Source organism: Silene latifolia, chromosome 11, assembly GCF_048544455.1.
Source record: "Silene latifolia isolate original U9 population chromosome 11, ASM4854445v1, whole genome shotgun sequence".
Lineage (NCBI taxonomy): Eukaryota > Viridiplantae > Streptophyta > Magnoliopsida > Caryophyllales > Caryophyllaceae > Silene > Silene latifolia.
The window spans coordinates 25,995,497-26,020,602 of record NC_133536.1 but is presented as its reverse complement, the minus strand read 5'-3'; the positions used below and the strand labels follow the sequence as shown (position 1 = coordinate 26,020,602).

Here is a 25,106-nt window from a genome sequence, read left to right as displayed (position 1 = left end):
GTTTTAAATCACTTGTAATATAACATAATAGTTCTTTTATCGATATTTGATTATTACTGTCCTCGGGCAACCGAGATGGTAATGCCCTTATATGCTAAGGAAGGCCTAGTTAAGGCTCCTCTGGATATGGGGGTGTGACAAAATGGTATCAGAGCGACGATTTTGGAACCTGTAACCAATGGAAATAATGAACGTAGTGAGTCCAATAAAATGAACCTGGTGTATGAATAATGGGAGCCCCAGCTGATGCTAGGTTTTGGGTGAGTAGGCGCCCTCATTTCAAAATCTTGGCCCCATGATACTTAAGCCAATCACAGGGTATGGGAATGTGGAGTCGTGCGTATATATATGTGACGTGTATGTTAATTGTGTCGGAGTTATTTGTGGTCGAGTCTCTGTTAACGTAGAGATGGGTATAGTAGTTGCGTTTGGATGGAATATAGTGCAGTTTTGGCGTAATTAGTGAGCTGTACGATGGTTATGAGAACCGTGATAGGAGCTTATTTAGTAGAAATGCGTGAAAATGTGAAAATGTATGCCATAATATGAAGGTGATCATGTTAGCATTTGCTTCAGGTTTTTAATAACGGTAATCGTATACGAGTTTATAAGCCCTACCGTACTTACAGTGAGGATGGTTAAGGAAGTGTTAAGTTATAATATGAGACATAGCATATAGTAATGCGTATATGCCTTGTTTATTAGTAGAAACTTTCCGCTGCGTGACGATCGATTTGTGTAGCCAAACTTTGTTTATGTTGAGTTTGAACATGATAAGCTTTAAATTGCTATGTAGAGTATACATTATATTTTTATGACAAATGAAAGAATGAATTATCGTTAATTATATGTTTCATGTTGATGTGAACACGAGTTTGGTAGTAATGTGGTAAGATAAGTTTAAGTAAGGTATGATAACGTGAATATGCTTATGAATGACTCGGTAGCAGGTAAACCGAGTTGGGTAATTTGTTGTAGCGTAATATGATATAAAACATATTTGTTGAGACGATGTGGTATGCTTGAGTAATAATGGTAATGCGTGAACGAGTGTGATAATTAGTGCCGAATTCCGAACTTAGTTTGGAATCGACACGCGATGTTGTTTTTGCAGGAATCTTCGATTTACTTTGTATTGTTGACCGAGTACTTAACTATACTTGACCGAGTGCGAGTGCTTACTAGACCGAGTAGACCTCACTCGATCTCGTTAGGAAGCTATGGCGTCGGGATGTGGAAATTTTCTGCAGATACTCGACGAAATAGCGCCTACTCGATCGAGTAGAGGGCACTCGATCGAGTACCCTAGACCCTCGATCGAGTAGGCTACAGTACAGAGCCACTTACGGGTTTCTTAAAACCTCTATTCTATCTTATCCCTCTCATTCTTTCTTCTATAATTCGAACCCTAAGCCTAAATTCCTCTCAAAAGCTTTCCTCATCCTGTGTTGGTGGTGATTCTTGGGGTTGTTTTCCTTGTTTAATTTCGTTCTTTTACTTTCCTACTTAATCAAGGTATGATTTTTCTTCCCAATTTACATGATTTATTAATTTGGATGTGTTAGAATAATCATATAATCTGAAATTTTCGATTCATATGGATAGATTATTGCTTTTAAATTGTTGTAATATGATTCACATGCTTCTCTTTTATGAATGTTGGTGATTAATTGCTGTAAAATAGGCTAGAAATTGCCAAATTGGGGCCGAAATTTTCTAGGGTTACCAAAATCAAAATTTATTTTGGTTGATTTCTACATGTTGGATGATGAAATTGAGTACTACATGTCATATATGTCATATTAAAGGTTGGATTTTAGTGATTTTCACCTTAAAAGTTGCCTTAAAACTCCGTCTTAAAAGTGCCCCAAATTGAAATTCGTTTTCTATATTTGAAATTTGGTGTTGAATATGAATGTTTAAGTAAGGGATAAACTTCAATATGATAGTAGTGATGTTAATTGATGGTGAATATGTCAAAATTATTACAGCTGTAGAGACCGTCTGACAAGTTTACTCGAGTTGTTTGTTTCCAATATTGAAAGTTGATGATGATATGTTCTAAATTACTTTTCCATGAGCATGTATAAATGCCTCACACGTTATTAGGTGTGTGTGTGTATAGAGTAACATTTGAATCATGCTAGGATGTTAGAATTGGTTGGGCATGTGTGTTTACCATGATAAACTTTTCACAACCGTTATTTATGAGTTGCTATAAACTGAATTTATATATATATCAAATTGGGAACTTGTTGGTGAATGTGTGTACCTAGCTTAACATTTAAAGTTCGATTGTATGAATTACGTGCTTCACATGTCTATACGAGTTTGTTTAAGTTATATGCTGAAACAGATGCCGAGACCGAACATAGGGACCCGTCAGATTAAACGGGGAAGGGTGACACAGCCTGAGATTGGGGAAGGGAGTGGACCCGTGGTACCCGCGGTACCGGAGTACTCTTCAGTAGTGTTTGTAGATTTTAAATAGAGGGAGCGTTTTGTAGCTTTGCAAAAACGCAAAATGAGGCCAACAAGGTGTGTAGATACCACACTTCTAACTAATTTGGGAATAGAGACGGATGCCCGTCACATATTTGAGACCTTGGGCTTTACGGGTTTGTATCGGCTGAGGAAACATTCCTACCCTTTCCTTACCTTGGAGTTTATGAGCTCCTTTAGTTATGACCCAGCTGCCCAGACTGTTGAGTTTCGATTGATGAACACCAGTTTCTTGCTTACTATGGACCTTTTCGCTTCTCACCTTGGGTTGGCCAAGCCTCCCAAGGATTCTATCACTGATATTCCTTCGGAGTGCGGTCTCTGCCGCCTAATGCCCTGTCTGACCGGAAAGCCAGCTCTCACCTCAAGCAACATGCTGATTAATGATGTTCAGCATGTTACATTGAGGATCTTTCTTCGTTCTCTTTCGAACCTCCTTTATGATAGACCGAATATCAGTAAACTGAACAATCATGAGGTGTTGCTTCTGATGTCTTACTTGAACCCGGAACGGGCCAGGAAGGTGGTCTTCAATGCTCCTGCCATCGTCTGCGCTAGCCTTGCTTTGATGGCTACTACCACTTCCCGGTACCTGAGTTGGGGCGCTATCGCCACTCGGTTAGCTGAAAAGCTAACCTCTTTTGAGGCCTCTTCGGAGTATGTGCCTCTGGCTACACCAGTGCCTACGATGGACCGTGACTACTATCTCGACCTGAAATGGTTGAGAACTTTGGCTGACGGTAGTCTAGCCTGGAGAGTGTGGGGGATGAGTTGGATGGGGATCCCGGCTCCTGAGCACCTTCCACCGACCGAGCCGTTAGAGCCGGTGGTGACGGCTGTTGACTCCGACGAGGAGGAGGAGGATGATGACGTGCCCCGCCAGTTGCAGACCTACCTCATTGATGACACGATTCTCGAGGTGATGCCCGAGCCGAGGAAGGGGGAGAACGCGACGGTAGCGGAGGAGAGGCCCTGGTTGGGGAGAGGACCCCGTCGAGTGAGAGAGAGGACCGCTGATACTAGACCACGACCGGTAGCAACACCACAGCAGCACCCTTTTCCGTGCTACCCCTACCTTGACACCCCGGAGACGCGATCGAGTTACTTGGCAGAGAGAGTGTCATCTACCTTGACACTCAGGAATATGCACGAGATGGCGTACACTCAGGGGATTAGGACAGAGGGACCGCTTTCGGTATGGTGGAGTGAAGTTGGGGACTATAGTGGGGTTTTCCACTCTTACGGGGTGGATCAGTCAGCTTGGGGGACGCCTCAGTCCTTTTCTTATGGTGGCTTGACCCCATGGTACGTAGGTCCTGGAGCTGGAGCTGGGGTTGATGCGGGGATCGGGTCATTTGGAGCGGGCACATCAGGAGGTGATGGTGGTGGTGATGAGGTGATGGAGGAGGAGCAGCAGCAGCAGCATGAGTGATACTTCTATCTCTTTATTCTTGGTTATGGTCGTTGGTGTTGGATGTTAGTAGTTATTAGTAATAAGAACTTTTATTTTCGTATTTGTATGCTTGGCCATAAGGCCGGATTTGCTAGTTGATTTGGTTGCAGGATTTTGTGAGTCGGGAGGTCATTCCGACTCAAGTTAGGTGACGACTATGTATATATATATGCGGGTTATGAAAGGATTTTCCATGAATTTGACCTGTAGGTACTCGACAGAGTACCCCCTACTCGGTCGAGTAGCTGCAGGTATGACAGAATTGATGCATTCTGATCTCAGGGCTACTCGATCGAGTAGCCAAGACATTCGAACGAGTAGCGGGCACTCGATTGAGTACCACTAGTTACTCGATCGAGTAGCACTGTTACAGGAACTTTTGAGAAATTAAAATTGTTTAATTGTTATGTAATTGCATGTTTGAGGTTTAACATGATTATTAATGAGTAGTAACATGTTTGAACCGTTCATTTCAATTGTTGGAGGTCATGCTTGGTTTTAAAGGCGTATTTGCAACAAATAGTGAAGTTGTAATTATTCTTATTGCGTTCGTTTTACATCCGTTTGTCCACAACTTATATTTCACCAGATTTTATATACATACAAATTCAAATGACATGCTTGTACATGATTGACTAGTTGTTCGAATATGGTTGTATATATTTTTATGATTGACTGGTTGTACGAGTAATATGAGTAATGTCAACAATGCATAATATGATTTGAATTTATGTCACGATACATATTATAAGTAACATGTGTGATAATTTGGTGGTGAACTTCGGGGACGAAGTTCCTTTTTAGAGAGGAAGAGTAATGTCGCAAAATAAAAAGGCTGATTTTGAGATTATGTTGTTGTTTGTTTATAATGCTTTGTTGTTTAATTACAATATTTTCTATTGCTTTGGTCACATTGCTTGTATGAAGTTGTAATTGGTTAGTTTGTTGAGTAATTCATGCGTCGGAGTGAAAGTTGATAGTATGTTTTAAAAGTCGGTCATAAAGAGATAGTTGTGGTGCAATGTGTCGTAGTAGAATCGCGTTGTTGAGTAACATGGTGGTATGGTCGTGCGACATGAAGTTGATAGCTGGTATGTTTCGCGTTGATAGTTGTTACTAGTGAGTGGGGGTAATCTCATATATGATGGGTGATCGTTGCTTGTGCTGGTTCGTAATGCGAGGTTGATGCTTTATATATGACAGTTTGTAAGAGTTGATATATATGTAGAGTGACAGTTGATGATGATGACATAGGGGAATGGCATTTCCGGGAGTAGTAGCTTGTGTCGAAAGAGGAGTGAGGTTGTTGTGTTTCCGTGCCGAGTGCGTTGAGATGGGTGAGTTGAACTTCGGGGACGAATTTCTTTTAAGGGGGGAAGACTGTAATACCCGCCCTTTTAGGGACCCTTTGACCAACGTTGACTGACCTTGGGAGCGGGAATAGTTCTTAGAAGTGCGTGCCAAAGCTATCTTGGGTTACGAGTTATGTGTGGTACTCGATAGAGTAGAGGCTACTCGATTGAGTAGCGTGGTTACTCGATCGAGTAGGGGGTCACTCGATCGAGTATGTGGGGTACTCAATCGAGTATTGGATTTTCAGCGAGGGTTTTTAATCGCGTTTTGTTAAATCCGCAAATCATTTCCGCATTATTCCTTCAACCCTTTAGTCGCCTCTTTCCCTTCCCTTCACCATAAAACCTCCATGGAAGCCTTTTGAAGGTCCTTGTGCCTTAGGAGAGCATAGCTTGAGTCAGGTAGCGGTCTTTTGCCGGGTTTCTCCTCATAGGTATGTCATCATCACCATCCGTATCCTTGTCTTTGCAGTTGGGGTTTGCTTGGTAGTAATAGATGATTGTGTTGTGGTTATAGGCTTTGCTTGATTGCTGGATATGTCATATGTTGGCATGGATTGGTTGTTGTTGCTTGAAGGTAGGTTCGCCTACTCAGTTTCTGTAGATGGTCTAGTGTGTCGGTTGTTGTGGTTGTTGTGTATTATCGTATTCGTATTGCAGCGGTTGTTGATTGTGATTGTTTGTCTCTGGTTCTCGAGATGCGTTCTCGGCTGAGTGGAGTCACTTGCGGGAGTGGCTTCACGCCCTAGTTTCGCCCTCCGTGGAACCCGCCACGGGAGGGGATGTGCACATTAATGGGACAGGGTTATCGCTAGGTATGATGAGCGGGGATTTGGTGGGTACGGCTGCGGTCCCCCACTGGAAGGGCTGGTCCAGTGGACAGTCGGTGACGGAGATTGATCGGTGTGGGTGTGCTTGTGTGTGACTGATTGTGTTGTATTGTATTGTTAGGTGTTGTTGGCATTGTGGTGTCTTATCTCAGTACTGACCTTGTGTGGTTGTCTTGTTATTTTATGTGTCTGTCGTGATCCCTTATGGTGAGCAGTCAGTCTTAGCAGGTGTTGATATTGTCGATAGCTGGAGTCCGGGCAGGGATGAGTCTTCACGAGATTTGATAGTAATAGCGAGTAGCCTTTGAGTTGTATCTTTTATATCATCAGTTGGTCTTAAATCACTTGTAATATAACATAATAGTTCTTTTATCGACATTTGATTATTACTGTCCTCGGGCAACCGAGATGGTAATGCCCTTATATGCTAAGGAAAGCCTAGTTAAGGCTCCTCTGGATATGGGAGTGTTACAAGTTAGTATCGAGAGGCTATGCTGTAGTTTCGATGATATCGTGAGCCGTGTTGTGGAAGTAAGCTTGGTTGGCAGAGTTAGCGTCAGGTGTTCATGTTTTATAGGTTGGGTTTTAACTTCGGGAATGAAGTTCTTTTTAAGGAGGGAAGACTGTAATACCACAGTTTTCCTAAGTCTGATACTCGGCCGAATATGGCTTACTCGGCCAAGTAAGTGTGTCGTCTGTTTCTGGAGAGCTTTATGCCTAGGAATACTCGGCCGAATATGGGAATACTCGACCGAGTAGAGGATACCCGGCCGAGTATACTCTATACTCGACCGAGTATCCGGTCTTACGGGTGTTATTTCCGCGGTTTTGATTAAAATGATTAGAGATTATATATAAGTCGTTTGTCAGTTTCTAAAATCATTTCTTCCAAAACATAAACTATGTTTCATTCTCCTCTAATCATCTTCATCAATTCCAAGGCAAAGATCGTCGATTGTGGGTTCTAGCATCTTATTCCGCGTCAATCGCCGTAGTAAGTGTCTTATCCTTGTTGATCTATTGTTGTTCTTATAAGTTAACAAACCCTAATTTGGGTTAATTTTGGGGTTTAGGGTTTTGGTCATCGTATGTGTTGTTGATTATTGATTATCGTTGTTGTAGGTGATGATGTGTTACTAGTTGTGAATTTGTATGATTGGTTGCAGCATAACAGATTGCGAGAAGGTAGGGTTTTCCCTACTCAGTTTTACTGTTTAATTGAATTAAGATTTATGCGGTAATCGTTGTATGATTGATGTTGTGATCATTTATTGGTGTTGGTGTTGGTGTTGGTGATGGTGTAGGTGTTGGTGTTGGTGTTGGTGTTGGTGTTGGTGTTGGTGTTGGTGTTGGTGTTGGTGTTGGTGTTGGTGTTGGTGTTGGTGTTGGTGTTGGTGTTGGTGTTGGTGTTGGTGTTGGTGTTGGTATCGGTGTTGGTGTTGGTGTGGTGTTGGTTCGGTATTGTGATGATTGTGGTGGAGTCACTTGCGGGAGTGGCTTCACACCCTAGTACGCCCACCGTGGAACCCGCCACGGGAGGGGATGTGCACATTAAGGGACAGGGTTATTGTTCGTTGATGAGCGGGACCTTGGTGGGTGTGGCTGCGGTCCCCCACCGGCTTGTGATTGGGAGTTGGAGGTGGCCGATGATCAGTTTTTATCTTTCGTACTTGTCTTGCTTTGATCATTCAGTAACTGACGCCGTTGTTGTTTCATGGTGATCCATTCGGGGATGGTGAGCATATTGTGATAGGTGATGATGTTTATGAGCTATGGGGACGAGATGGGGAGTCATCACTCGAGTCTAGCTTCCGTTGTCATGAGATTTATCTTTTAGTTTCAGTTGTTGAACATTAGTTATCTTTATTTCGGTTTTGGTTTATGGAACATGTAATAATTAACTATTCATACTTTAATAAATGTTGTTTCGGAATGGTAACTATGATATACTAACCTCGGGCAACCGAAATGGTAACAGTCTCTCATGCTAGGGTAGTCCTTGGTAAGGTACCTTGGTATGGGGGGGTGTTACAAAGTGGTATCAGAGCGACGATTCTGGAACCTAGAACAAATGAACCTAATGAACATAGGGAGTCTAAATAAAATGAACCCCAGGTGTAACACCCCGTAATTTTGGACCGTTATTATTTTGCGAAAGTAATTTATTAATCAAGTTGAATTTAATATTAATGTATTTGAAGTAAAAATAATTCAAAGAAATATAATTTTATTATATTTTGAAGAAAAGTATTTATTTTGATAGTTTCGAAATGTTTAAAAATAGTTTAAACCGTGTAAAAACTTTTTATTTCGAAAAATGGGCATATCGGGAGAAAAATGACAATTCTATTGAAAATTGGGCAAACGATTTTGGAAATGGGTCGTATGAATACTCAATTTTCTTGTAATCTCGTGTTTAAGAACTTTGGTCTTGTCGGAATTTTCATTTGACAAGCGGTTCTAATTATTATCGAAACGAGCCAAAACCGACTCGTAAAATCCCGACTAAAACCCGCACCTTCCTCCTTTCCTCTCCCTTTCACGCGGCACCTCCCCCTTCCCCTTCCTTTTTCTGATTTTTCTTTTCTATCTACTCCAAACATTTCCCAAAACACCAAAAACACCATTTTTCTACAATTTCAAGCTAAAAATCACCATAACTTCCTCATTTCTTGTCGGATTTTCGCATAATTTATATTTCCGGAATCCTCTCGTCGAGATCTATAACCTGGTATATTTTAATTTCAGTTTTCTTGAAGTTGTTTTAAGACGAATTTTGGCACAATTTCGGTTTTTATGCTTATTTTTGTGTTTTTATTGTTTATTTAGGTGAAGAATTGGAGGACGAGTTTGGGGACTCGTATATTGTCGAAGATAGTGGCTAGTTGCTTGTTAGGGTTTGGTTTTCAAGGTGCTAATTGCTCATTTTCTAGCTTAAGGTAACATATTTCGAGTTACTCGATGAATAATCGTCACATTCTTTGTTGTTTTTGTATGTTTTGTGATTTTTGTTTGAGTAGTAAATTTTCACATGATAAAATTGGATGCATGCATGTCTAATGCTTGTCTTTTGTTAGTTTAAGTTAGCATATTAGTTTAGGAACGATTAAGTAATGTTGAAAACGGAGTTTAAATGAACAAAAACGGAAAAATGGAGGTGTGGGGGTGGCGGCAGCAGGCCCGGCAGACCCACGGCAGGCCCACGGCTGGCCCGGGTCAGCCCGTTGCTTGTTTCGCAGTTTTTCATGATTGTTCATCATTTTAGGTTCATTAATGTTATAGTTAGAATAAGTATCATATGGTTAAACCTTTGAAATGAATAATGTTAGTAGTAAAGATAATAAGGTTGGTAAAAATTATGCTTATATTGATGGCTATCACATGTTAGGATAGATTATAAAATGAGATTGTAATGATTAGGCTCAAAATGAATTATATAGCGATAATTGTAATGTTGGATGATTATGCCGAAAACTGAGCCTTAGCCCCTTTGACTGATTCGATGTCAGTTAATTGAGTGATTGGTCAGCCGCAATTTAACCCGTACCTGTCGCAGGGCTGGGGTTGCGGGTAAAAATTCGGTTGGATAAAATTTTATATGAACTGGATATTCGGCCTTTTTCTTGTTTTAGGCCATTTATTATATTTTTATTTCACATGTGTAGTTAGTTGATTTAAGTAGCTTCTTATATTGTAGAAACGGCCCTAGATTCTCCGAAACCTTTAATATGGTTAATATTGTTAGAATTGGAAATTGGTATTGAATACTTATTGTTGGATTGTCTGCTGAATAGACATTTATATAGCCTTTCACATGATAGAATGTTAGCATTTATGTTGGTAAGTTGGACTCTTTGCCCTCTTATGGTTAAGTGGGTGTCTTACTTGTCTTGTGTGGTGTGGGCTAAAGTATTCAAGCTGGGACTAGCTGGGACTAGGTCCTAGGTGAGTATTTCGGCCTTCATCATAGATAGGTCTTTATAGTCTTTGACGAGTATATGTTCACTGCTTAATAGCCTTTGTGTTCCTGACTTGGTGGGTTTATATCCAAGTTGGGGCATGACCTCGTTACTTATTTTGATAGTAAGTGGTCAGCTTAAGTACTAGCCAACCCTTTGGTGGACTTCTTAGGGTACTCACTTTGTTTTAGAAAAATTGTGGGTCTTGGGTGCGGTGGTGTGTATCCGCATGTCTAGGTCTGCGCAGATTTTAGGCTAGGGTTATGTTGTGTCTTGGCCATGTTTTATTAATATTAACCGCTGAGCCAAGATACCGGTTCGATTACCTTCCCTACCTCGTGGTATAGACTCGAGTTACAGAGTGACTATTGACCGTGCTAAGAACTTATGCCTGTCTTTGATATATTGCCCTTTCTTGTATGGTAATTTTATGAATTGTAATAGGTGAGATGTAAGCCGGTTACAGTTGATAAAGTTTGGATTACTGCTTGTTATATATTTCACATGATAGTTTAGTTTGGTCAGTTTAGGGCTCACATGTTAGAGTACTTGATAATTGAATTACTTATCATGTTGTTTACATGTTTCATTACATGTTACATTAATTATGACGTTTCGTGGCTGGGAGGACTCGAAGTTACTCCCCACTGAATTGTGGTTTCGTGTTTACATAAAATGCGATTGACAGGTACTTGATGCTTAGTTGGGGTACACGGACGAGCTAGTGAGCAAGAGAACCTTGGACTTAGTTTGGTTTTTATTTTGTAGAAACCTTTAACTTTTGGTTTTGTATATATTTTAAAGGGACATATGTCTCCCTCTTCTATTTTGGTTTGTATCATTATATCCCCGTGTCTTTAGCGTGGTTATGTAAATAAGTTTATTAGCCTTTGCAGGTTTTTGGCACTCTTAAGTTGGAGATGTTTGTGATTGGTTTAGGAAAATTTTAAAAATTACAGGTTTTGTCAAGTTGAACCAATTACAAACATATCCTGTCAGTTTTCCTGTAGATTTTACGTTTTTAATTATTGCTAAATTTAAGGGTGTCACAGTTGGTATCAGAGCTTATTTGCTCCCGATGCACGTTTGTGCACCCCACCTAAAATTACTTGACCTTTAAATAATAAACTTGAGAGATGGGTAGGATGGGTAGAGTTAGGATTTTATGTGGTAGTCTGTTTGTGATTGCTAATTGTTAGGTTTGTTGATTGTTAATTATTAATTTTGGTGCCGTTAAAGATTGGTTATGCCAAATGAAGAATGCTTCCACTTTCTCGATATTTCTTTCCGTATTCAGTGTATCTTACCTTAATCTTCCAATTTCGTTGTTCATTCGTCTTTCAAATTCCTCTTATCTCGCCTTGGTAACTACTCTTCAATTCTTTCTCCTGATTCATCCTTGGTTCGTTTTCTCCTTATAACAGAAGTCCATGTGGACACCTTCCTTTTATTCCGCAGGATAGTCCCTTTGTTCAAGAGAACCCAGTTTTGAGAGAATGTAACTTTGGAGGGCGTGAACGAGTGAGAAATTGATTGTTTAAGGTTTGAGTTGTATAGGAGAATATAACTTGGGATCCTTTGGTTAGTCTTGTTAGTTGTGCTTGATATGGGAGCCTAGTGAGTTGAGAAACACCTTGGGATTTATGACTATTGAGAGCTTGTTTGTTATAGATGATTGAGCATGGGTACTACCTTAGTACATAAGATGGAATGAACCTGAGCTACTTCATTTGAGAGTCTTGATGTTTCTTGTGGAAAATTTAAGGAATGATAGTTAGCCCTAATCCTTGTAGGCCTTGAAAGGAATACAATAGGACATTGACGTTGCTTAATAGATGGGTATCGTACATTGGAATTTGTTAGTTTGTTAAACCTTTTGAGTTGACCAAATATAGTATAGAGTAGCCCTTGTTGACCTTTCGAAATTTGAGAACACGTGGTTGACCTTTTTAATCATATCTGAATTTGGGAATTTTGGTGGAATGTTGTTCAATGTAGTTCGTGAGTTCAAAGATGTGATTCTAATTTATGGTATCGGAGACTAGAAGTATTAAGTCGTGAGATGAGGGAGTAAACAAGCCATGGTACTTGGGGATGACATAGTAAGTGAAGTTCGATGATGAGAATGGTAAAGGAGATACTTTGGGACATGGATGGTAACAAATGAATTTGTGTGGTGAATTGATTTTGGCTCTTAGAACCAATTGAGTTGAGGAATACCAACCATTGTGGAGTCCTTGTTAGTCCTATGATTTGGTAGACTTTTGAGGCTTTGTTGAGCACCTTAGTGATGTAACCTTATCATATCGATCATAAGCTTTGATGAGTGTTTGGTAAGCGGTAACCCTTTCATTATGCCGCTTCTGTTCTCCTTCCCTTCTCTTTAACGTTTGTTGAACCCTGTTTTTATGCCAAAGTTTACGTATCTTCTTCTTGCCCTAGATATCTTCTTAACTCGAATACCTTTTATTTTTGTCAACCGTTATCTTTACGGTCTGACTCCTTAGTTTCCTAACTTGTCAGGTTCATGCACCCTTTGAAAATATTTTACCGTTTCTGTATCCCGTTATCACTCCTTATCTCCTTAGTATAGTTGGTACCCTGTTGACCATGTTTACAGAGTTAGTGAGATGTGATTTGAGGATATAGGATTGACTAAGTAGCCGAGTTTGGGTTTGGCTTCCATAATCACTTTGGATATGAGGGTTGGATAATGTATATGTTATCGTGTGGGAAATGTTAAATGTGGGATTATTTGTTGGTTTTAGTGAGTGATATTGATTACTACTTGAAGTATGTTATGAGAGTGAGAGTAAGCTACATTGTTGGGAAGTCTTAGCACTTGTTTTGGTAACTAGAAAGGGTAATGGTTTGGTTGACACCAATTGTTAGGTTAAAGAACATAGTTTCACTTATGGTTTTAGGAACTTTGAGGTGATAAAGTGTTGTTACAATTAAGACCTTGTTCCTTGGGAATTTGATGGTAAGTAAGTTTTAGGATGTCAAATTTGAAAGAATATTCCTTGAGATGTTGATGACCATAATGGTTTGGTGATGCGATTTGGTATTTTAGTTGACTCTTGAGAGTTCTTGAGTTGAGAGAGACTTAGTGTTGAGAAGAATTTGTTAACCCTATAGATTTATAGACCTTGAGGTCGCATTGACTACTTGAGATGATGGGATGATGTTGTAGCTGAGTGTAGATCCGCTTTTGGCAATCCTTAATAAGCAAAAGGATAGAAAACTTGAGATCCTATTGATTTTTCAGAGTTTGGGGTTGGTATGTTACTACCTTGTTTTGAAATGAGAATCTTGTGGAATATCTGAGGAACTTTCTCTTGGAGTTTATAGCTTGGTATTGGGATTCTTGATTGAAGGTTTACTTTTTGAGGAAACCATAGTTGACACTAGTTGGATACAAATATAGCTTTGTTGGAAGCTTTGACCTTAGGCTTGTGGAAGTTGTTTCTGGATGTTTGAGGATTTGGAACGATGAGATCACGCTTATAGTGGAATACCTTGTTTTAGGGAATAGATTAGGATGAGGTAACATAAGCAATTGAGGAAACCCTTGGGAGTGATGTGGTTATGAGTTTTGTTGTTAGGAAGTTTTTGGAACCGTTTTGGGTGTTGTGGTAGTTTGTGATAAAAGTGTCTGGCATTTCCTTGTTGTCTGATTTTCCTTCTTCCTTGATCATGAGCGTTACTGCTCATACCTCTTTTCCTTACTTCATCATACTCATCTCATAAGTTTGATGTTGGTAACCTATGAAACTCCATCTTTGACACCCAATTAGGTTCGACTTCAATTCTTACCTCATGAAATTCATACAGCTCTTTTGATTATTATTCTTATTATAGAACTTTAAACTAAAATTTTGAAAATGCTTTTATGATTTTTAATAGTTTTAACATTAATGAGTGTTAAATCTCGTTGTTGGAAACGTCCCAATAATGGGTTTTCTCATTTATTGGTGTAGAAATATTTTTATATCTTGATATGAATGTGGATGTTCTTGTCTGATCAACAAGAGTATCACCGTTTCATTGAAAAGATACCTATATTTTTCTTATGATTATATTATTAAGATGTTGTATATTATAATTTCTCCTTCTAAGTTTCGAGGACGAAACTTTTTAAAAGGAGGGGTGATTGTAACACCCTGTAATTTTGGACCGTTATTATTTTGCGAAAGTAATTTATTAATCAAGTTGAATTTAATATTAATGTATTTGAAGTAAAAATAATTCAAAGAAATATAATTTTATTATATTTTGAAGAAAAGTATTTATTTTGATAGTTTTGAAATGTTTAAAAATAGTTTAAACCGTGTAAAAACTTTTTATTTCGAAAAATGGGCATATCGGGAGAAAAATGACAATTCTATTGAAAATTGGGCAAACGATTTTGGAAATGGGTCGTATGAATACTCAATTTTCTTGTAATCTCGTGTTTAAGAACTTTGGTCTTGTCGGAATTTGCATTTGACAAGCGGTTCTAATTATTATCGAAACGAGCCAAAACCGACTCGTAAAATCCCGACTAAAACCCGCACCTTCCTCCTTTCCTCTCCCTTTCACGCGGCACCTCCCCCTTCCCCTTCCTTTTTTTGATTTTTCTTTTCTATCTACTCCAAACATTTCCCAAAACACCAAAAACACCATTTTTCTACAATTTCAAGCTAAAAATCACCATAACTTCCTCATTTCTTGTCGGATTTTCGCATAATTTATATTTCCGGAATCCTCTCGTCGAGATCTATAACCTGGTATATTTTAATTTCAGTTTTCTTGAGGTTGTTTTAAGACGAATTTTGGCACAATTTCGGTTTTTATGCTTATTTTTGTGTTTTTATTGTTTATTTAGGTGAAGAATTGGAGGACGAGTTTGGGGACTCGTATATTGTCGAAGATAGTGGCTAGTTGCTTGTTAGGGTTTGGTTTTCAAGGTGCTAATTGCTCATTTTCTAGCTTAAGGTAACATATTTCGAGTTACTCGATGAATAATCGTCACATTCTTTGTTGTTTTTGTATGTTTTGTGATTTTTGTTTGAGTAGTAAATTTTCACATGATAAAATTGGATGCATGCATGTCTAATGCTTGTCTTTTGTTAGTTTAAGTTAGCATATTAGTTTAGGAACGATTAAGTAATGTTTAAAACGGAGTTTAAATGAACAAAAACGGAAAAATGGAGGTGTGGGGGTGGCGGCAGCAGGCCCGGCAGACCCACGGCTGGCCCACGGCTGGCCCGGGTCAGCCCGTTGCTTGTTTCGCGGTTTTTCATGATTGTTCATCATTTTAGGTTTATTAATGTTATAGTTAGAATAAGTATCATATGGTTAAACCTTTGAAATGAATAATGTTAGTAGTAAAGATAATAAGGTTGGTAAAAATTATGCTTATATTGATGGTTATCACATGTTAGGATAGATTATAAAATGAGATTGTAATGATTAGGCTCAAAATGAATTATATAGCGATAATTGTAATGTTGGATGATTATGCCGAAAACTGAGCCTTAGCCCCTTTGACTGATTCGATGTCAGTTAATTGAGTGATTGGTCAGCCGCAATTTAACCCGTACCTGTCGCAGGGCTGGGGTTGGGGTAAAAATTCGGTGGATGAAATTTTATATGAACTGGATATTCGGCCTTTTTCTTGTTTTAGGCCATTTATTATATTTTTATTTCACATGTGTAGTTAGTTGATTTAAGTAGCTTCTTATATTGTAGAAACGGCACTAGATTCCCCGAAACCTTTAATATGGTTAATATTGTTAGAATTGGAAATTGGTATTGAATACTTATTGTTGGATTGTCTGCTGAATAGACATTTATATAGCCTTTCACATGATAGAATGTTAGCATTTATGTTGGTAAGTTGGACTCTTTGCCCTCTTATGGTTAAGTGGGTGTCTTACTTGTCTTGTGTGGTGTGGGCTAAAGTATTCAAGCTGGGACTAGCTGGGACTAGGTCCTAGGTGAGTATTTCGGCCTTCATCATAGATAGGTCTTTATAGTCTTTGACGAGTATATGTTCACTGCTTAATAGCCTTTGTGTTCCTGACTTGGTGGGTTTATATCCAAGTTGGGGCATGACCTCGTCACTTATTTTGATAGTAAGTGGTCAGCTTAAGTACTAGCCAACCCTTTGGTGGACTCCTTAGGGTACTCACTTTGTTTTAGAAAAATTGTGGGTCTTGGGTGCGGTGGTGTGTATCCGCATGTCTAGGTCTGCGCAGATTTTAGGCTAGGGTTGTGTTGTGTCTTGGCCATGTTTTATTAATATTAACCGCTGAGCCAAGATACCGGTTCGATTACCTTCCCTACCTCGTGGTATAGACTCGAGTTACAGAGTGACTATTGACCGTGCTAAGAACTTATGCTTGTCTTTGATATATTGCTCTTTCTTGTATGGTAATTTTATGAATTGTAATAGGTGAGATGTAAGCGGTTCTGATTGATAAAGTTTGGATTACTGCTTGTTATATGTTTCACATGATAGTTTAGTTTGGTCAGTTTAGGGCTCACATGTTAGAGTACTTGATAATTGAATTACTTATCATGTTGTTTACATGTTTCATTACATGTTACATTAATTATGACGTTTTGTGGCTGGGAGGACTCGAAGTTACTCCCCAATGAATTGTGGCTTTCGTGTTTGTATAAAATGCGATTGACAGGTACTTGATGCTTAGTTGGGGTACACAGACAAGCTAGTGAGCAAGAGAACCTTGGACTTAGTTTGGTTTTTATTTTGTAGAAACCTTTAACTTTTGGTTTTGTATATATTTTAAAGGGACATATGTCTCCCTCTTCTATTTTGGTTTGTATCATTATATCCCCGTGTCTTTAGCGTGGTTATGTAAATAAGTTTATTAGTCTTTGCAGGTTTTTGGCACTCTTAAGTTGGAGATGTTTGTGATTGGTTTAGGAAAATTTTAAAAATTACAGGTTTTGTCTAGTTGAACCAATTACAAACATATCCTGTCAGTTTTCCTGTAGATTTTACATTTTTAATTATTGTTAAATTTAAGGGTGTCACACCAGGAGAGTTGTTTGGAGCTACCGCAAAGACTTGGGAGACGTCTCGATGTCGCGAGGCCCTTACGAACTCGAGCTGGTCACATGGGGGAGTGTTGGGATCGTTATGTGTTTCAAGTCATGTGTGTGGTACTTGTAGATGTGAAACTTGTATAGTTGTTGGATGAAGTGAAAGCATTTGACCATGGTAATATATGATAAAGGAATTGCGTAGTTGTGTGTGATAGATCCTGAAGCTTGTTATGTGGTTACTGCTTGGCTTTTGAAACGGGTAGTGGAGTGTCATATATATATATGGAAAAGCATGTTTAAGTATGTTAACGGAATGTGAAATTGGAGTATATGTAATGTGAGGTGGGATGTGTTTATATGATCATGACGATGTTAATGTTTGGTTTGTTGGTAGTAGCATGTGATTTCAGTCATGCGTCTATATATATGAATGTTGTGTTTAATTTTCACGCGGTTATGATAAAAGTTTACCTATGTATTGGTTTTTAGAAGTATTGAGTTGTTATTGTTTGCTTTATTCATGTTCAAGTTGTTTTGTTAAGACAAAATTTATTTGTATGAAAACCAATTACAGAAGGGCTGTCTTAAAACTGTCATAAGTCGAGTTCTAGAAATGATATTGCTGTAATTCCAATTGGAGGTTCTAGCTTGTCCTCTTACGACTCTAACGATAGGTCATACGCCTAAAATGACCAAGTAACGAGTGAGATATAACTGTTTTACGAAAACTGGCGTTGCTGAAGACTGTGCCGATACTCGACCGAGTAGGCCCTACTCGACCGAGTATCATTCATACTCGACCGAGTAAAGCATATTCGGCCGAGTAATCTCTCTGTGATAATTTTGTTGAGCTTCTGGAGCCGTGAACTCGGCCGAGTAAACTCATTACTCGACCGAGTGTCCTGTACTCGGCCGACTACATCATGTACTCGACCGTGTACCTCTTTGGGCGGTTGTTATGAGTCGACGGCTACGTTTTTACATATGTTTTGAGCCGTGGGTTATGTGCATAAATATGTTTTGGATCTTAAAGCATTTTTTTACATATGTGACGGTCCTGATACGTAAGTTACCAGATGCTATGATGTGGAGAATGCCGGCTTATGAGGGATATGTGTCGGGTAGGAGGACATGAGTTATATGTGGTTGAGAGGGATAGTGGAAAGGAAAGGGAAGATTGAGGAGTTTATTGAGGCATGGAGCATGTTTTGTGAGACGGGGTGAGTGATATAATTGCGAGTTGAATAATATAAAAAGTAAGTGTACATGGGCAAGGGTGATGTAAGTGTAAAGAAACGTGAGAATGCAAAGATTGAGATGAGGGATGCGAATAGTGACAAATTGAAAAGTGTAAGGATTTAGGGAGGGAGTCGGTTAGGATTGTGTTGGTTAAGGATATATGTGATGGAAGGTCATTATAAAGGGAAGGAAACGAATAGTGTATAGTGGAATCGAGTTATGCCGCGATGTGTAGATAGCGGCCGGGTTAGGAAATTTGGGTTATTAAGAGGTGAATTTTGGTTTTCTAGAGATACGAAAGAGAGATACAAAATGTTAGTTGTGTGGACTTGATGGTGACAGGCGTGAGTGAGAAGTATGAGGGGAGAGGATCAGTGCTAAGAAAGAATGAGAAGATATTGATATGAATTAATGGAATTTTAGTTGTGGAGCAACAAGAAGGTAATCGGATTACTAAAAATTTAGGTAGAAGAAGAAAGGAGAACAATTATTAATTGGTATTATTGGATGGAAGTAAGTTCGGAGAATGTTGACCAAAGTTATGGGACATGAAAGTAAGGAATCATGGAAATGTACGATAGCATCTTGAGAGGGTGTGAGTCAATGGTTATACCAAAGTTCAGGACGACATGTTAGCCGTGAATTTTGAGGTATTAAGAGTTTAAGAAGCTGATAGAGTGTTTGCACGATATAAGATTTTGATGGAGAGTTAAGCGACGATACAATTAAGGATGGAATTGGAAAGAATGTTGAGTTAAATTTTGTTGATGTATTTGGTGTTCGTTATTAGGATGATAACCAAAGAGAGGAAACAGATTGTTATATTAAGAAGTGATAGTAAGAGAGTAGTCGCATGAAGGATGGTGCTGTCCTAGTATTGTCACTAGTGGTTAAGGATGATGTTAAATAAGGAAGTTAGTTGTCCTAAAAAGGTTGATTTTGTGGAGGCCTGATTGGTATGTATGGATATAGGGGAGTATAATATGTGGATACAAGATGTGTTCGTTGGTAGTTGGGTACTGATGATATGGTTACGTTCGCCGGGTGGTGATAATTATGTGGATGGGAGGATATGTTATGAAGGGCATCTGAGTTAAGTTCGGATGAGAGATATCCATTATCAAGTGGTAACTTATGTGATCAGGATTGGCTAGTTAGATTTGTTTATGGGTCCAAGATATGTGTAAATATTTGTGTGAGGTTCTGACCTTATGAGTAATAGTATGGTGTGATAGTTATAAGTCGTTATATGTTATTCCGTGAAATATGCTGCGTTGTGATCTAGTAAAGCGGTTTTAAGAAGTCTCTTGGTAAAGGAGGTTGTACTGAGTCAGTGTTATGGGATTATAAAGCTTGTGATGACTAACGATATGGTTGTTGTACCTAGAGTGGCGATCCGAGCACGGTTATATAGATTCTTGTTTATTTACTAATGAGACAAACTTTCAAAAGTATATATCAGTTACTTAGATTGTTGTTTGTTTGCTGTTGTTTGCTGTCAGTGTCGGTATGGGCATATAGTCTGTCTTTTTGTTTATTAATGTTTCTTATCAGTTTTTCGAATTGAGGGTAGGGTAGGATATGGAAGAAAGTTGAGTATGTTTCCGTTGTTGTCATGTTATAGTGATATTATGTTATTGGGACATAGTGGTGGCAAGAGTTTTGTGGAATGGGTGTATGTTGAGCTTGAAGCGGCAAGTGGTTCGCTATCTTTATTGGGACAGTGAGTGTAGGGTGTTGGGAACTAGTATTATGTTAAGTTATGGATGAGTTTTTCGGCAATAAATAGGGGAACTTGAGAATCTAGTGTGAGTGTATATAACAATTGTGAATCGTGAGTTATGATTGTGGAGATAAGTGCATGTATAAAGAAGTATGTCATTTGTCGTATAGGTTATGTAGTGTGCCTAATGAATTGAGGTATGAGAACTGCTAGAGTAAGAGAGCCTTGGATATAGGAATAGATGTAGTAGGTGTTGAGGCTATAGGCGGATATCGTTGACATGCGGTGGTGATGAGGATAATGAGAAGATATAGTTAAGGATCTAGTATTAGTGAGTTACGAGGACGTAACATTTATCTTAAGAGGAGTAGGATGCGACAAAGAGAGTTTTATGGTTGTACATTTTATAGTATAATTGGAAGTTTTAGTGTTGGTGTAGAGTAAAGGATGGATTTGTGTTGTGGTTGATTTTATTACAGGTAATGGCAGTGCTTGTAGTAGTATGATGTTTATGAGTGTGAGTAATCTTCGAGGACGAAGTTCATTTTAAGGGTGGTAGAATGTAACATTCCGTTTTGATGGTTGATCTTGTTTGGTGGATTGTCTTGGTATTGAGTTTCTAGTGAGCATTATGGAAGTGAGACAGAGTTGGCAACACTTATGTTATGGTTATTTGATAATACTATGGAGTTAGTATCGAGAGGCTATGCTGTAGTTTAGACGATATCGTGAGCCGTGTTGTGGAAGTAAGCTTGGTTGGCAGAGTTAGCGTTAGGTGTTCATGTTTTATAGGTTGGGTTTGAACTTCGGGGACGAAGTTCTTTTTAAGGAGGGAAGACTGTAATACCACGGTTTTTCTAAGTCTGATACTCGGCCGAATATGGCTTACTCGGCCGAGTAAGTGTGTCGTGTGTTTCTGGAGAGCTTTATGCCTAGGAATACTCGGCCGAATATGGGAATACTCGACCGAGTAGAGGATACTCGGCCGAGTATACTCTATACTCGTCCGAGTATCCTGTCTGACAGGTGTTATTTCCGCGGTTGGTGTTGGTGTTGGTGTTGGTGTCGGTGTCGGTGTTGGTGTTGGTGTTGGTGTTAGTGTGGTGTTGGTTTGGTATTGTGGTGATTGTGGTGGAGTCACTTGCGGGAGTGGCTTCACACCCAAGTTTGCCCTTCGTGGAACCCACCACGAGAGGGGATGTGCACATTAAGGGACAGGGTTATTGTTCGTTGATGAGCGGGACCTTGGTGGGTGTGGCTGCGGTCCCCCACCGGCTTGTGATTGGGAGTTGGAGGTGGCCGATGATCAGTGTTTATCTTTCGTACTTGTCTTGCTTTGATTATTCAGTAACTGGCCCCGTTGTTGGTTTATAAAATCTGTGGTGATCCATTCGGGGATGGTGAGCATATTGTGACAGGTGATGATGTTTATGAGCGATGGGGACGAGATGGGGAGTCATCACTCGAGTCTAGATTCCGCTGTCATGAGATTTATCTTTTAGTTTCAGTTCTTGAACATTAGTAATCTTTATTTCGGTTTTGGTTTATGGAAGATGTAATCATTAACTATTCATACTTTAATAAATGTTGTTTCAGAATGGTAACTATGATATACTAACATCGGGCAACCGAGATGGTAAAAGTCTCTCATGCTAGGGTAGTCCTTGGTAAGATACTTTGGTTTGAGGAGGTGTTACAAAGGCTCTTGGATAAATGGGGGTGTTATATCTAGTCATCGATTTAGGCGTGATTAGCATGTAGAATTTAAAGAAGGTAGGGACTATCCTTCTCAACTGTTGTATATGTGAATTGATGATAAATTATGTATGTGTATTTTTAGCGTTTTATGATCTTTAGTTGATAATGCATATGTTGTTATTGAGATATTGTGATTATGAATATGGAATTGAGACTATGGTATTGAGTTTATTATGGGCATTGGTGGTTAATTAAGTATTGGGGGATATTATTATTTGATTAAGGGAGCGAACTACTAGTCCTTGTGAGTAAATTGATTAAAGGGAGCGAACTATTAGTCCTTGTGTATTATTTATTGAAGGGACCAATATGAGCAAACAGCTAGTCTTTGGGGCATCAGTTGATCAATAGCCGCCCCTTAGAGTCTCTTCCCTAGGAGACTCACTAATAAGGAGATATGCACATTCGGAGTAGAGGAAGCGTTAAGACGATGTTGGTGGAGTGGATGTGATTAGAGTATATGGTTGATTGTTGAAGGTTATGAATGCTACCAAAACTTGTGATTGTTGTATCTTGGGATGGAATTTCTGTTACCGTACCGACATTACTGTCTTTACTGTCTTTACTTACTTATGTTTTTGTTTAGTCCTTACTTAACCTTTGGTTGACTATGTGCGTTTCTGTATGTGGCAAACAATTTTCAACTCTGTAATGATCCATTTGATATTTCTGGCAAATAGGGAGCAGTGAGTCTTCCAGGTGTTTAGTTTGTGTGAAGGGACTATGGATGGTAAGCTGGAACTTGGGGCGTGATGCAAGAGGTTGAGTAACATCGAGTACGTAGTTGACTTAGTTGATATTTTGCTTTAAGAAAGACTTCCGCTGTAATAGTACTATGTTGACTTAGTTGATATGTTGCTTTAAGAAATACTTCCGCTATAATAGTTTATCTTTCAGTTTTGTTTGAAATTTGTAAGACAATTAAAGACGGTCTAGTTATATTAAAGTAATAACGTTTTAATGTACCTTTCATTAATTGTCTTTTGATATTTACCATCTCGGGCAACCGAGATGGTAATAGTCCTAATTGCGAGAATGCCTTGGTAAAAACTCCCAGATAATTAGGGTTTTTACATAATTGGTGTATCCATATCATGATGATTAAGTCTTACTCAAAATTCACATATAACCGAAAAGTAATATATTTATGAAAAGTTTAAATTAATGGTTAGCGATGATTGAAATTGTAGCGTATGAGGTCATTTGAACATTTTTTTTTCTACTTTTTTGTTTATTGTTATGTGTGTCTTCTTTTAGTTATATAATAAAATATAAATTTTAGAAATATGTTGCTTTTCAACTTTTAAGCACACACTTTTCGCAAATAAATTTTTTTTGGATAAAAATAAGCATTGTCATATCTTGCAAAATGGAAAATCATGATGGTACATATATTTTATGCTTATTAATAATGATAAAAATTAACTTTTGAAATAAACACTAGAATATAGATTTTTATTAGGACATATTTTTCATGTATAAAATCATAATATTTCCATTACTGCATGCTTGTTTATTAAGGTCCACAGTCAAATTTGCAATTGTCATGGCCTGCAAAAAAAAAAAGTTAAAAAGTATTTCAGCCCAAAATATTACCTAATTTAGTAAAGTGAAAACATGTGAGTGAAAAAACGTTCCATCAAAATAACATATGCATGGATGTGTCCAAAAATGATTGTTGTTGTTGTTGTTGTTAATAATAATAATTATTATTATTATCATTACTAGTATTACTACTACTACTACAACAACAACAATTTTTATCATTAAATGAAAATATAATGAGTCTTACTTGGATTTTTTGTAGTCAAGATTTCAGCACCGTCAAAATCACAATCAGATCCTCCTGCATACCAATTGCTAAATACATAAGAGGCTGCTGCCCTTAAATTATTTGGCACGTAACATGGTCCTCCCGGCCGTATAGCATCACAAGAATCAGGAAGTTGACCGCAACAAAAATCAAGCTTTTCTTGTATTAGCTTATCTGAGGCTTTTGGATTTGCTACACAATATCTACATTTTGCGTCTAAAGTAAGCAAAAAAAAATTAATGCTGGTTATTAAATATATAGAAAAAATATAATTAATGAATATAAAAACGGATAAAGTAAAGAAATATTGTAAAAATAAATTTTATATTGATATGTGTGTGTGCAACATGGATACTGTGAACACTTACCAGCCAATTTTCCAGCAAAGGACAAAATGAAGAATGCCAAAACTAGATGGGATAAAATCTTAGACATTTTTATTACTTTACTTCGCATGTAATTTGAAAATAGGATAGTCTAGCCTAATGTACAATTGCTACCTTATATACACAATACACAAAAAAAAATATATGTATATACAACAAGATAAAGAAGAATCATACATGGTACTCTTACTTTTAAGTTTCATACTTAGCAAAGTAAGAAAAATCCGAATGATCCTTATATATATGACTTTACATTTTTGTCAATTTAGTGATCTGCTTTCAAAAATGTTCTCCAACCACTTTTCTAAGATCCTATATATTTTCATTTTTGACATCCATAAAGATGTACTTTCCCTTTTAGTAAATGATTTGTGGTTTTATTAATTGGGACCTCATCTTTTTTTCTCTACTTTTAGTTTCCTTCACATATTTTCATTTTTCTTATTCTATCTATACAGTAACATAAAAAAGTTAACCAAGTGCTTGCAGTCTAGTGGTAGACTTGGGTAATCTCATAGCTTGTAAAGGCAAGAATTGCGAGGTCCCGTGTTCGAACCCACGGATGAACAATTGCATGCGATTATCTCGGCGGCCCCAATTGGAGTGGTTTACATGGTCCAGGTGGTGACGCCGGAATGCCTGGGCCCGGGGGGATTAAAACCCTCGTCACCAAAAAAAAAAAAAAAAGTTACTGAACCCACTACTACACCAACTATAACCAACTACTTGACACAACTATTTCTACCACAACAGTAATAAATAACAACAACTTAAGCATATACGTATAGTTATCATAACTTCTTAAATATCAAGCATCCGAGTACAACATTTATTGCAATCACTTGTAACAACATACAATGATATAATAATTTTATTAGAACTTTTATCATAAAACTTGCATTTACAAGGTTAGAAAATATGCTATAACTTCCTAAAATCACGAATAAATAATAGTTCAACTAAATCTTCAATTATTATACTCTTTAGAAAATAAAAAGAGTTAAAAATGCATGAGAAAAAGAATGAGGTCCAAAG

The 25,106-nt window shown here is 38.2% G+C and overlaps 1 protein-coding gene across 1 annotated transcript; it reads right to left on the bottom strand.

Moving 5' to 3' along the window:
• Nucleotides 1-23,388: 23,388 nt before the first annotated feature.
• Nucleotides 23,389-24,120, bottom strand: LOC141613134 (major pollen allergen Ole e 10-like). Its single transcript, XM_074431870.1, has 3 exons — nucleotides 24,054-24,120; nucleotides 23,665-23,901; nucleotides 23,389-23,423 (listed from the first exon to the last, which is right to left on the bottom strand). Exons 1-3 carry the CDS (start codon nucleotides 24,118-24,120, stop codon nucleotides 23,389-23,391), a joined length of 339 nt encoding a protein of 112 aa, XP_074287971.1.
• Nucleotides 24,121-25,106: the final 986 nt, after the last annotated feature.

What these genes read in the sequence shown, in the direction of transcription:
- LOC141613134 (XM_074431870.1), bottom strand. Translation starts at nt 24,120, where the DNA reads ATGTCTAAGATTTTATCCCATCTAGTTTTGGCATTCTTCATTTTGTCC. An exon ending in CTTTGCTGGAAAATTGGCTG is followed by an intron (nt 23,902 to 24,053) that starts GTAAGTGTTCAC and finishes TGCTTACTTTAG; the next exon opens with ACGCAAAATGTAGATATTGT. An exon ending in CTTGACTACAAAAAATCCAA is followed by an intron (nt 23,424 to 23,664) that starts GTAAGACTCATT and finishes TTTTTTTTGCAG; the next exon opens with GCCATGACAATTGCAAATTT.